Raw genomic sequence first — 13,488 nt, 5'->3', positions numbered from 1 at the left:
AAACCTCAAAACACTTTTGGCAAAAAGCCTGGACGGGGGTGTAACACCACTCTTGTTCTCATGAATAATCAAATATGGCTCTTTTCAAGAAAGAGCAGCCAATTCTGAAACCCTCCTTGCTGAGGATACAGCAACCAAAAATACCAGCTTCCTTGTCAGAAGGACTAAGGGAATATGCTGTATCGGTTCAAATGGCTAATTTTGTAACACTGACAAAACAAAATTTAGGTCCCAAGGGTTTAAAGGTGATTCAACTGGAGGATAAATCCGCATCACCCCTTGCATAAAAACCCCAGACTAAAGAATGTGGATTGGCATTGACGGATTGGATCCTGACAGGACAATCCCTAAACCTGGAAGTCCAGGTCTTTAGAGCCAGACGCACTGCCCAAATCTCTAGGATGTTAATGGGCAAGGCTCTTTCGGTTCTTGACCACTGTCCTTGGAGAGTTGCCAGCGTTTAAGGCTGGGGCTAAAGTAGACATCTGTCGTTACCACTTTCCAGATAACAGGTCTGAAGGATTTTCCCTTCAGCAGATTCTGGTTAGTAACCACCAATTGAGACTTTTGGACACCCTTGGGGACAGCCGTATTGGCAATTCCAAAGCTTGGCTTGTCTTGTTAGCAGATAGAATACTGTTTTGCAACAGTTTCGAATGGAACTAGGTATAGGGAACTGCTTCGAATGAAGCCACCATCCTTTCTAACAACCTCATGCAAAGGTGAATGGAGGAATCTCCTTTTGACCTGACCATCCGCACCAACTCTCTTATGGAATTGTCTTTTGCCTGGGCAAGAAGACCCTTTTCTGGGCTGTATCTATGATCAGATCGAAATACTTCAGCTTTTTTAGCAGTTTTAAGGGAGACTTCACTAGGTTGAGACCGCAACCCAGACTTTCCAAGTAACTGGTTGTAATGCATACACCTTACTCTGAACACCAATCGGTCTATTAGCAATAGATCATCTAGGTATGCCAAGACTGTTTCAGCCCTGTGCCCTTGACCTGGTTAGAGGTGGGGCTAGCACTTTTGTGAACACTCTGGGAGCTGCAGCTGGCCCGAAGGGCAAGCTATAAACTCACGTGCTGCTGTTCTACTTCGAACCGCAGAAACCTTTGTTGAGCGGGAAATATATGGACATGCAGATAAGCATCCCTGATGCCGATAGGCGCCAGAAGTTTTCCTCCTTGTAGGATAGAAGCTACTGGCCTAATCGACTCCATAGAAAAGAGCGGATCTTCATGAATGGATTTAGATTATTTTATATCTAGAATGGATCTGTTGATTTTCTGTGTGGATCTGTACATGTACAGTAAACGCATGAAAAAGGCTGTGAAGTGACTCTACTAGAGGTAACTTGAAAGAGGCACAAATCATCACTGTAAGAGATTTGTACCAGCAATTTTCTCAGATTACGAGGCTGAAAAAAGGTTCAACTCCAGTTGTTTCCTCCACAGAGGGGTGATCGGTTTGCCTTTCTTTCCTGATCACCTGAGGGTAAACCTTCTTCCTCTACCTACTGTTCCTTTGATAAGGGATCTAGGTGGTTGAGGGGGATCTAACACGCTTCCTATCCTTGGATAGCGGATGCGGTTAAATTCAGGAATTTTCCTTCTAGGCCCTGCAGAGTGGAGGAAAAACACATTTTCAAATCATACATACAGGGACTGAATGTTTTTCTCCTCTAGAGCAGGGGAAGGAGTCCGTTTTAAATAAAAGGACATTTATACCTTCTTTTTGGGCAAAAGAGTACCTTTCCTGATAGAAATCATTTGGATGTATTTGACCAGGTTCTCCCCAAATAGTCGCTCCCCATGAAAGGGGGACTAGTCAGAAGCTTTTTTGCAAGATGCTTAGGTTGACCAACCCTTTAATCACAGGGACCTACGCATGTGTTTTAGCACAAGCACACGGTGGGGCGCTTGGTGGATAGAGTCCCTTTATGGCGTCTATGGCAAAACATAGCACCCTTGGTAGTTTGGCTACTCATGGGCCTGTTGTGCAGGGACCTCCCTAAAGGCCTCTTGAATTGGTCCTTTTAGGAGCTGACAGGTGCCTATTGCAGCAACTGCAGGCTGAGAATTGTACCTGCCAGGAAAAAGAGGATTTAAACCAATTTCTTATCTTTAAGCATTTGTGCATTGTCTACTGGACAAGTTATGCTGGAAATCGCAGCACCTATTGCTGGAACTGTGAATTTGTGAATTTCTCCTCCATTGGTAGAAAACTGAGAAACTCTTTGGAGGGGGGGGGGGGAAATGCTTATTCGGATGATCCCATTCAGCATAAATAAGCTTTTCTAGTAATGCATGAAAAAGCTGTAAAAGTTTTAAAGAACCCAAGGAAGGAACCAAACTTTCAACTGACTCTGTTAGGGGTAGCCTCAAAGTGATATGAACCATCTCCGTAAGAGTTTGTACCATCAATCGCTCAGATTGTGAGGCTGCATAAGGTTTATCAATCCTTGCAAGGCAGAGGAAAATAAATCTTCAGTCACGTATACAGGAGCTGAAGTGTGAAAAGCAGTTGCAACACCATTGGCTCCAAAGACTCACTGGCTTGCCCTGTCTGTCTGGTATCTCCAGAGAGGATGACAGTGTGGAGGCATGACTGGAGTTCCCAGCGCCTGGGGGTGGAACTTTTGGTGCTTTAGTAGTAACCTTGGAAGCCATAGTGCAGAGCACAAAAGCAGAGGCATTATAAGAATGCTGTAATAGTAAGGAAAAGCAATGATAGCACAGATTAAACTGATGCTAAACAATACTGTCTTTTTCGTGTACTGAAAATGCCTTTGTACAACCTGCCATGCTCCACGTAGTGATAAGCTTTTTTTCATCCTCCCCTTCTCTGGTGTAAGTCTGATTGCCTGTGCGCCGTGTGATTCACAGGACACTGAGTCCGCACACGGTGCAGTCCGCTTTAGCCACACCCCTTGTCTTGATCCGCTCTCCTCCTCTTTCAAGCACAGCGCGCTCGCACGCGCGGCACGCTACGGGCCTGAGACACAGACAGGAGAAGAGAAGGCTGCAGCCACCATGCAGCGTTCTATGAGAAAATGGCTCTATATAAAGGCAGGTAAATGTTTCTTCTTTTAGAAAGCAGCCACGCACCCCTCGATGTTGGGGGGCAGATGAGGAGGGTTCTTAGCAGTCTGAGGCTATAAGTGTGCTGTTTTTCTGAGAAATGTCACACTGCCCACTGCTTACAGGATGTTTATTGCACCTTCACAGTACCTGTACCAGCCACTCAGTTTACCCAATTGGGGGGAGAGGACTAAAGAACCCCCTCCGGCTGCTAGGACACACGCTGTTTGTAGCACAGATTGAAAGGGTATGTGTATTGTAACTCCCACTAGTTGAGACCTTAAGGCATTACAATGTTAATATGAAAGAAAAGGCATAGGTGGACTTTGCAGTTCCTAAGTTTTTCTCTTACCTTTTTCTTGCTGCAGACAGATCCAAACTTCACCCATCACATGAGGTTTTTTAAATCTAGCATGGATCCCTCCTGGAGCTCCTCAGAGCACATCTTCACTCGTGACCAACACCTTAGACACTGGAGAAAAAAACTCATGTGCTCCTGGAAGGAGGAGGGGTTATTTATGGAGTGAACTTCCTTGATTGGGTTTGCCAGTGTCAACACATGAAGGTGGCCCATATATCATTAAGTAATTACTTAAGGCTCTGTGCCCCATGTTGTATGATAAAGAAATAAAAATCCAATATTTGAATTGTTACTAATTCCAAGCTATTTGTTTTACAAGCCTGTTTACAGTGATTACAGATATTTGGTTTCTGTGAGAACTCTCCACTGAAAGTGTTCCAATCTTGATATGCAGATTCTATTTGAGGTGCTTTTATCTTTTTTTTTAGTTTGCTGACCTTTCCCTCGGAAAATGTTAGTTTCCTGGTTGGCGTGCTTATCCAATGGCTTGAAAGCAAAGTCAGCCTCCACTTTTTCTTCACCACAGGTTTATTTTACCAATAACAGCTCCAGATATCAGTTTTTTTCCCAAGTAGATATGTACCCAGAACAATCGATTTATCAATTTACCAATATAATGTTGCATATGTTACAATTATCATGATTATTATTAACTTTACTTACAGGCCAAGCTGAGGGTCAGACCACTGCTTGTCTCATTGTTAAGCTTATTTGAGGCAGTACAGGTGAAAAGTCCAGCATCACTTCTAGAGACAGGGCTGATGATAAGATTGGACTGTGGAGGAGAATCGCTTTGTGTTATGTGATATTGGGGATCTTTGGGTAATATCTCTCCATTCAGGCTCCAGGAGAATTTGACAGCTGAACCCCAAGCTGAGCAATGTAGAGAAACAGATTCCTGTTCAACCAAGACCAGTCCCGAGACATTACTGGTCACCATCACGGCAGTGACCTCAGCTGTGATTAAAACAAGAAATTATTTTATCTCTTTGCTATTTAAAAAACTAAAAACAGTCAGTCCAAAGAAAGAAGAGTTAATCTCTGTAAGCACACAATAGAGAACTGCTCTATTTTCTATAACCATAAATAATTTTTATTTCTAATTTCCCAGCAGGTTACTGCTCTAACCTCTCATAGTAAACTTCCCAAATTATCATTTTCATAGGTCAACTTGCTAAAATCTGTAGAAAAGATGATCTTTTACAATAAATATCTGCATATGAGACAAAATCAAGCTATGATTTAAGGCTGCATGCCGAAAAGTGTAAGCCCTGTATTATTTTGTTCAACAGCTTTATTAATAAACAAATTAATTGCAGAAGATCGAGCTGCCGGCTTTCTTTCACCTACATGTTTGCTCGGGTGCTAGGAGAGCACTATAAGCCAGTGCACTGACCACTCACAACATTAGGGAATTACGGCAGGTGTTTTCTGCTATATTTAGAATTGGACATATAAGAGGTATGGGCAGACAGTATACTGATAGTCTGCAGGATCCAGGCAGTGTAAAAACATAATAAATGCATAAAGATGTGCATTTAAATTTTTTTTGCAAAAGGTGAACTTATCCTTTAACCCATTTTCCATTGGGGCATACATGCTTCCTCTTAGCAACCAGTTGCCACATATGTATGCTAGGCTGCTAGATTATTAAAGCTCATCTCATGTGCCTACCTTGAATCCTAAAACTGGAGGGCGGGTTCTGAGAATCTCTCATCTAATCTCTCATTATACCATACAATAATTAAAGAGAAAAAAAAATGACCCAGCAACATAAAAGTTATATTTTTACTCACAGGCCAGACTGAAGACCACTCCATTGCTGGTCTGGCTGTTTATTGAGTTTGCAGCTGTACAAGTGAAGGTTCCATTGTCAGAGACAGGATTGATTGTGAGGACTCTGTTATTCTCTGTGAGGTGGTATTGAGGGTCCTTTGGCAGTGGTGCCCCCTGTAGGCTCCACAAGTAAGTGACATTTGTACCTTGAGCTGAACAGATCAGAGACACTGAATCTAATCCTGGCCAGACCAATCCTGATACATTACTGGTTACGTTTACGTCAGAAACCGGATCTGTCAAATAATGGAGCAGTCACATTACATCATACATATATCTATTTGTTTTTACTATTTTAATAACTAATAATTACTATTGATATATACTACTCTCTATCATGCACATATCTTATATCTAAAACTCCACTTCACAAATGTGTGAACCTTTTAATCTGTAAGGCTGGGTTCACACCTATGCAAATTGGATGCAGGGTTTCACCGCATCCAATTTGCATAGAAGGAGAATGTTACTGCCTCTCTATGGAGCTGATTTACATATCTCCGGGACAGCTGCAAAGCGCACTGCACAGAAATGTTGTGCGTCTTTGGCACGGTTTCAGGGCTGAATTCAGGCAAAGATTTGGCCCTGATTCGTGAATAGGGACGCATAGTGTTCCTTTTTCAATCCGTAGACGGTTCCAGTGTGAACCGAGCCCAAGGCTTGTTTCATATGGGCTTCAGCTTGTATAAGAGCAGTGTGAACAGCAAGCTTTGGCAATATATTTGCAGAGCTTTCAGCAAGCTTTTGTTGAAGCTTTTAAAAGTACCATTCAACTCTAGTTTGCAGATATTGAGCACAAATCTTAATGGGGGTGCTGACTGTCAGGCTTCAAGAACTGCTGAAGCCTGCTAGCAGCTTATTTAAAGTGGCAATCAGTACTCTCATTAGGACCTGCATTCAACATTTACAAACTGGAGCTGAATGATATTTTAAATGCTTCAAAAAATCTTGCTGAAAGCTCTGCAAATGCTTTGTCAATATAAGCTGAAGTTCTTGTAAAACAGGCCTAAAAGTGTTCATCCCATGCAATCCCTTCTCTCATTTGTTCCCTTTATAATTTTGTGACAAAAATATAGGATTTTTATAACCGCTTACCTGTAAAATCCTTTTCTTTTGAGGTACATCATGGGACACAGAGACTCAGTAATTACTGGCGGGTTATAGGTTATCACTAGGTGATTGGACACTGGCACACCCTAGACAGGAAGTTCAATCCCCCATATAACCCCTCCCCCTACTGGAGGTACCTCAGCTTTGTAGCAAAGCAATATAAGTGTATTAGAAGAGGGGAAGGAGCTCTGTGTCCCGTGATGTACCTCAAAATAAAAGGATTTTACAGATAAGCTGTTATAAAAATCCCATTTTCTTTCTCGTACATCACGGGACACAGAGACTCAGTAATTACTGATGGGATGTCCCAGAGCAATGCTATCTGAGGGGAGGGGAACCATACAACATAGGGTGTAATCAGACCTGAGGACCCTGTACCGCTGCCTGCAGCACACTACACCCAAAGGCGATGTCCTCATGCCTTCTCACATCCACCTGATAACATTTGGTGAATGTATGGACTGATGACCATGTTGCGGCCTTGCAGATTTGAGCCATGGAGGCCTGGTGATGCACTGCCCACAAAGCACTAATAGCCCTAGTGAAGTGCGCCTTGATCTGAAAAGGCGGAATCTTTTGCTTCAAAACATAAGCTTGAGCAATTACTTGTCGAATCCATTTAGCAATGGTAGATTTTTATTTTTTTTCAAAATAGTTTTTATTGAGTTTAGCGAACATACAACAATGCAAATAAGCAGTAGGTACAAACGGTACCACAGGAACAATAGGTATGATAGGTACAATAGGTATAATAGGTACAATACAATGTTCATTTTAGTACATAACAGTCTATAATATCAGCTTATAAACAGCAATGATGGAAGGGTGAGAGATACAGGGGGGAGGGGAGTGGGAGGGGGGAGAGGAGAGGGAGCTTAAGGAAAGGAGGGGGGGAGAGAAGAGGAGGGGGGGATAGGAGGGGAAGAAGCAAGAGAGGATGGAGAGTCATAGAGTTGTCTAGAGTCAAAGAGTTAATCAAACATTGTGGTATTGGTCATACCATACCGACCAGGGATTCCAGAGAGTTTTAATGCGATGATGGTTGTGTTTCCCTCTAGAGAGGACAATTTCATATGTATAGTGAGTTTGGACTACCATGATAATTTCATCCAGTGATGGGGCTGCAGTTGTCTTCCATTTTCTTGCTATTAAGAGTTTTGTGGCTAAGAGAATGTGTGTGGTGATTAAACGTAGGTCTGATGGAATGTCGTTAATGTTGATATTGAGGATTGCCAGAGAAGGAGTTAGTGGAATGTGTAGGTGCAGAACTTCATGTAGTAGTGTTTCTACTTTGGACCAGACTAGTTTTATACGCGGGCATGACCAGAAAATATGTAGGAGTGTCCCAGGCAAGTTACATTCTCTCCAGCAGGTATGCGTTGTTTGTTTGTTGAATTTGGCCATTCTATATGGTGTCAAGTACCATCTCATTGTAATTTTTTGGGGCGAGCTCCCAAAGTGCGGAGCAAGCAGTGTATGTGTAAGTGGACTTAATTGCTTGTTGCCACTGACAATCTGAGAATTGTGTTTCAAGGTCTGCCTCCCAGTCTGTAAGGGGTTTGGACTTGTAAAACATGTGTTTTCCCTGTAAGGTGGAGTATACTATTGAGATCCCCTTAGAGATATGATCTTTAAGGAAGAGGAACTTCCAAATGTTTAGTGGTAAAGAACTTTCTAAAGAAGGGTGAGCAGCGAGGCAATGTCTTATCCTGTAGTATGTTAGATAGTCCGTCATATGGGTGGCCGATTGTTGTTGCTTGAGTGTATGCGAATTGGATTTAATTAGAGAGCGAAGTTCCGATGTGTAAGTTGCCATGGCAGATATCCAGACAGGAATGTGGAGGTCGGGAGTAAGTAGTTGTAGTGTTTCAAGGGGGATTGGAATGGGTCGTAGGGGAAGATTTGTCCAGTTAGTGTAGTGAAGTGTTCTCCAAGTTTTGACCGTGGCTTGTATGGTAGGTGAGTATAGAGATAATTGTGGAGTCTTAGTGGAGGTGCTAAACAGCCAGGTGGATAGATTAGTGCCAGGTGTCATTGTGTTCTCTATAGCTCCCCACAGGGTGTTGGCGTGTGTGTTGAACCATTCTTTCGTTTGGGATATGATGGTAGCAATATAGTAATCCTTAATATCTATGTGTCCCATACCGCCTACTGAGAACATGAGTAAGAATTATGGCATGGAGAAAGGTAGGAATAGTCTCTTTCCGTAGTGTGGTGACATCTCCAAATGTCATAGAGATCATTATTCCTTATGAAGGGTCCCATTTGGGAGGCAGGTCTAGTAGTGTGAGAGGAGGTATCGATGGTGATGTCCGGGACTATGTTGAAGTCCCCACAAATTATGAGTTGGCCATGTTTAAAATTATTTATTTTCTTCAGAAGCTTGGAGAGAAAGTTAATTTGCTTTTTGTTGGGAGCATATATGGCCAAAATAGTATATCTGACGTTGTTTAAAGAGCAATCTAGTGCAAGATATCTGCCATTGGGATCTACTAGGCTATCGTGTAGCGAAAAGGAGAGTGTATTTTTAATTGCTATTAGAACTCCGTTTCTTTTTTCAGGCCCCGAGGCTCGAAAAATATTGGGGAAGTGTCTATTGGTACATTGGGGTTCTGCAGTGATTTTAAAGTGTGTCTCTTGAACGCAGAGGACATCACAGTGAGAGGATATTGCAGTTTTCCACAGAGACGACCTCTTGGCTGGGTGATTAAGACCCTTAACATTGAGAGATAAGAATTTGGGCATTTTGTGCAATATTGAAAGAGGGTCGTGAGAGGTTTAGTAGTACTCACAGTTGACGGCTTATCAGGTATTGTTGGTGTAGAAGTTGCGGAGACGAAGGATCCACTGGTCGGTTGTTGGAGCAGGTGCGGAAGTCAGTAAAAGATTGAGGGTTGTGCTCTCCAAGGAAAGGACGGGTGGGGGAAAAAAGCGGACAGTTAATATACACAAGCTGAAACAACAATAAAAGGGAGATAAAAACAATGGAAGGGAGGTGAGATGGTGAGGGGAAGAAAGGTAGCGCTCGGTAGTAAGGTGGTAGAACTACCTAGCAATCTGTGGGGGTAGTGTTCGTGAACAATCTGCAACGAGCAGGCACTGGAACGGAGGTTGCAGTGGATTTCTGAACAGTGATACCACTAATCTCATGTTCAGTGGCTGGGGTGGATCCTAGGATCAGAAGAGCCATGGAGTTGGGTTTTAGTATGCAGCTGCTGGGTTGGCAGTATTGGTTCAGGGACAATGCCCCATTCACGGAGAAGCTGTATACCTTCTTCAACTGTATGGATGCTGTATTTCCTTCCATTTCTGTTGATCAGGAGTTTGGTGGGGTAACCCCATTGGTATGGAATCTTGTGGTTATTTAGTGGCTTAGTAATGGTGTGTAGTTGATGCCGTTGCTGGCGCGTGTACTGGGATATATCTGCATAGAATTGCAGTTTTTGGTATGGTGGAGGAAGATGTTCCATTCTTCTGGTTTTGGCTAGAAGCATATCTTTGGTGTGGAAGAAATGTATTCTCATGAGGGTGTCTCGTGGGACCTCCACAGATAAGTGATGTGGTTTCGGAAGTCGGTGAATACGATCGATGATCGTTTCAATTGGGGGTAGCTCAGGTAGAATTGAGGAAATCATTTTTCTAGCATAGGATTGTAGATCTGAGGGCAAGATTGTTTCGGGGATCCCCCTGATTTTTATATTGTTGCGGCTCAAGCGGTCTTCGAGGTCCGCCATTTTGGCGCGAACCCATTGTTGTTCTTCTCTGGTGTGGTCGTGAGCATCGACTAAATCATTAACTGTGCTCATCTGCTGTTCAAGAACATTTACTTTGCTGCTCACGGTGAACATTTCAGATTTGAATGCTGTGACTAGAGAGGCGATATCAGAATGTAGGGAGCTGTGTAGAGAGATCAGCATGTCTTTTAACATGGTGTCTATCACAGGCTGATTAGCAGTGGGGAAGGCCGCAATAGGGGAGGATGCTGGTGTCTGTGTGAGGAGACTGTCCAGAGTAGGCCTTACCTCCAGAGCTGGAGTAGTAGCTTCGAGTCTCATTCGTGACTTAGCCGGGCTGTTGGATGCTGACTGGGGTCCCTGGGATGATGTGGAGTTCACATCTTCGTCCTGTGCCTGCGTGTTCAGGACGTCCGCATCAGGCAGATCAGTATAGGCCCGTTCATTGTGCTGTGAGGTATCGCGGGCGCCATTTTGAGAGCTCCCGGAGGAGAAGAAATCCGTCAATTTTTTCGGGTGTTGGTACTCTTTTCGTTTCCGTGATGTTCCGTTCTGGTTCCCGAACGTGTGGGGATCCGGTTGGTTCATTTTTTAGCGGTCGGATTAGTAGTATACGGCCGTTATCACCCGTTCAGTGCAGGAGCTGAGGATTCAGGCTTCCATTCAGCTCGGCAGTTGGCCACGCCCCCCCAACAATGGTAGATTTTGATGCTGTCCTCTTTTAGGACCCTCTGGCAATACGAACAAAACATCTGTTTTTCAAACCTGAGCCGTCGCTTCAAGATAGGCTTTGACTGCTCTCACTACATCCAAAGAATGTAGTGACTTCTCTTCCGTAGAACAGGGATTTGGGAAAAGGGAAGGCAGAACAATATCTTGGTTTAGATGAAAACCTGAGACCACCTTCGGTAGAAAACTAGGATGAGGGCGTAACACCACTCTATCCTTGTGCATTATCAGATACGGTAATTCTAATTCTTATACTCTTCTGGTAGAAGAAATGGCCACCAGAAAAATGTATTTCCTTGTTAACAGAACTAAGGGAATTTGATGTATCGGTTCAAAAGGCTGCTTCTGTAAAGCTGACAGAACCAAATTCAAATCCCAGGGGTTCAGAGGCGCCCTAACTGGAGGATTAAGGCACGTTACCCCTTGTATAAAGCTTCGGACCAAAGAATGCAAAGCAAGTGGACGTTGAAACAAAACCAATAAGGCTGAGACTTGGCCCTTGATGGTACTCAAGGCCAGTTTCATCTCTAACCCATTTTGCAGAAATTCAAGGATTCTGTCTATGACATATTTTCTGGGGAGCCAACCCCTGGATTCACACCAGGAGACATATGCTTTCCAGACTCTATGATAAATCATTCTGTAAGCTGGCTTTCTTGCATTAATCAAGGTAGATATCACAGGGCCTGAAAGCCCACGATTCTTCAGAATGTGGGTTTCAATAGTCAAACCATTAAATTTAGCGTTTGTAAGGTAGGATGGAATACCGGTCTCCGGGATAGCAGGTCTGGACGGGGCGGTAGGGTCCAGGGAGAGCCTACCGCCATCTTCACTATTTCAGCATACCAAGCTCTTCTGGGCCATGCTGTGGTCACCAGAAGCACTGACTTCTTTTCCTGCCTGATCCTGCAAAGCAGTCTTGGGATCTACATCCATAGGATAAAGTGTAGAAAACTTTTTAGGAGGAAAAAAATGTTCATCTGGGTGATCCCACTCAGAAGAGATAAGCCTTTCCAGCAAACCATGAACAGGAAAAGCATGTGCAGTTTGAGGAGGTTTCAGTGAACCCAGAGAAGAAGTAGGTTCTTTAATGGGCTCAGGTACAGCTAACTTGGAATGGACCAACCCAGCAAGAATTTGCACCAACATTTTCTCATCCTGAGAAGCTGAAGAGGGCCCTTCTCCAATAGATTCCTCAGAAGTGGAATCATCAGTTTCCTCCTGATCCTCTGAGGGGGATTCCTCTCCTTTATACCATAGTTCCTCACTCTGAGGGTCCTGGGTGACAGAGGGGGGCTTAGTGCGTTTTCTTCCACTGAGTGAAGATGTGATTAAGGCCACTAATCTTTCCTCTAAACCGTTTATGGTTGAGGAAAAAACCTCCTGTGTAATGTACACAGGGGCTGAAGTTCCAGAAGCCGCTGCAGCCACTGACCCAGATGGCTCTCCCTGGCCAGCCTCTCCGGGTCCTGCAGGGGGGGAAGGTGCTGCAGAGGGGGTGGGTCCTCAGAGCCTGAAGGGGACCCCTTAGAGCCCCTATTCTTCGGGGTACTTGTACCTCTTTTACTCATAGTGCAAACCAACAAAAGGTAGAGGTACCACAAAAAAATGCACTGACTGCTGAGCCCTGTAGTTCAGCAACTGCCTCTGCTACTAAGACTCAGTCTAAGTAAATTCTGCCTGGGAATGCCTGGGAATGCCTGTGTCTCCCACACTCACATGCACCTGTCAGCTCTGTGTCCCTGTGTAGCCTAGTGCTCCGCCCCCCCCACCTCCGACCACTTCCACCCCCCCCCCCCGCTCGTTTTTAAAAACGAGAGTTTCCCCCATGAGCAGAGGCTCTAACCCTGCTGGAAAGCATGGAGGAGAGGCTGGGACAGAGGAGAGGGAAGGGCCGGTGGATGTGAAGCCGCTGCAATGGCGGGGGCAAATGGCAGCGGATGGTGAGGTATATTACTGCTCTTTGCTCAGGCCTGTCTCAGCCCATTAATCCATGGAGGGAGAATCCCAGAAGGAAAAAAAAACCCTTACCTTCATCCTTCCTGGAGCATGGCTGGATGAGCATAGAGCGTGGACACCAAGCAGACAGATCAGGCATGAAAATATATGTGCTCTTGGTAGCCCCTGGTGGCGACTATAGGCATAGCATACATTTACTTAAAAGGAAAAAACCTACTAGAATTGCAAAAATTCTTGAGGAGTCTCCCTTACCTTATCTAGCTGAAGGGTCTGAATAACAGACCCAATCTTCACCTCTCATGGTGGGCTCCGTTAGGAAAAAAACCTTCAGAGACTGGGGCCCCCTTGAATAGGGGGATCCGCAGTTCTGGGCCCATAAAGCACCCTGCCAGGAATATGGCTGAAAAAAACAAATACTGGATCCCAGGGTCCGGCTCTCTAAAAAGAGAAGCGTTAGAGGTAAAACCTTGTTTCTTGGGACAAGAGGCCCAGGTACCATCCAATTTGGCCTGGAAAAGATACTTTGAATGGATCTGGTTGCATAGCTGGCCCCAGTAAGGATATTCCAGTGGAGCTCAGCACAGCACATCATTTCTTGTGACCAACACCTAAGACACTGGCGAAAAAACTGAGGTACCTCCAGTAGGGGGAGGGGTTATATGGGGGATTGAACT

General features: G+C 44.3%; 1 protein-coding gene across 5 annotated transcripts in view; it reads right to left on the bottom strand.

Annotated features, from left to right (window-relative positions):
- LOC143934022 (cell adhesion molecule CEACAM1-like) overlaps window positions 1-13,488 on the bottom strand; it is a 194,302-nt gene that overhangs the window by 92,825 nt on the left and 87,989 nt on the right. For all 5 annotated transcript variants that reach the window (XM_077457256.1, XM_077457258.1, XM_077457259.1 and 2 more), the window contains exons 4-5: window positions 5,243-5,518; window positions 4,110-4,403 (exon numbers count right to left, since the gene is read on the bottom strand). In XM_077457256.1, the coding sequence (XP_077313382.1) occupies window positions 4,110-4,403; window positions 5,243-5,518 (570 nt within the window). The remainder of the gene's footprint in view (window positions 1-4,109; window positions 4,404-5,242; window positions 5,519-13,488) is intronic.

This window comes from Lithobates pipiens, unplaced genomic scaffold (genome assembly GCF_037356315.1).
Source record: "Lithobates pipiens isolate NorthernLeopardFrog02 unplaced genomic scaffold, aLitPip1_a1.2 Scaffold_27, whole genome shotgun sequence".
Lineage (NCBI taxonomy): Eukaryota > Metazoa > Chordata > Amphibia > Anura > Ranidae > Lithobates > Lithobates pipiens.
Note: the sequence above shows the minus strand (reverse complement) of the source record. Positions and strands in the feature narration are given on the sequence as shown.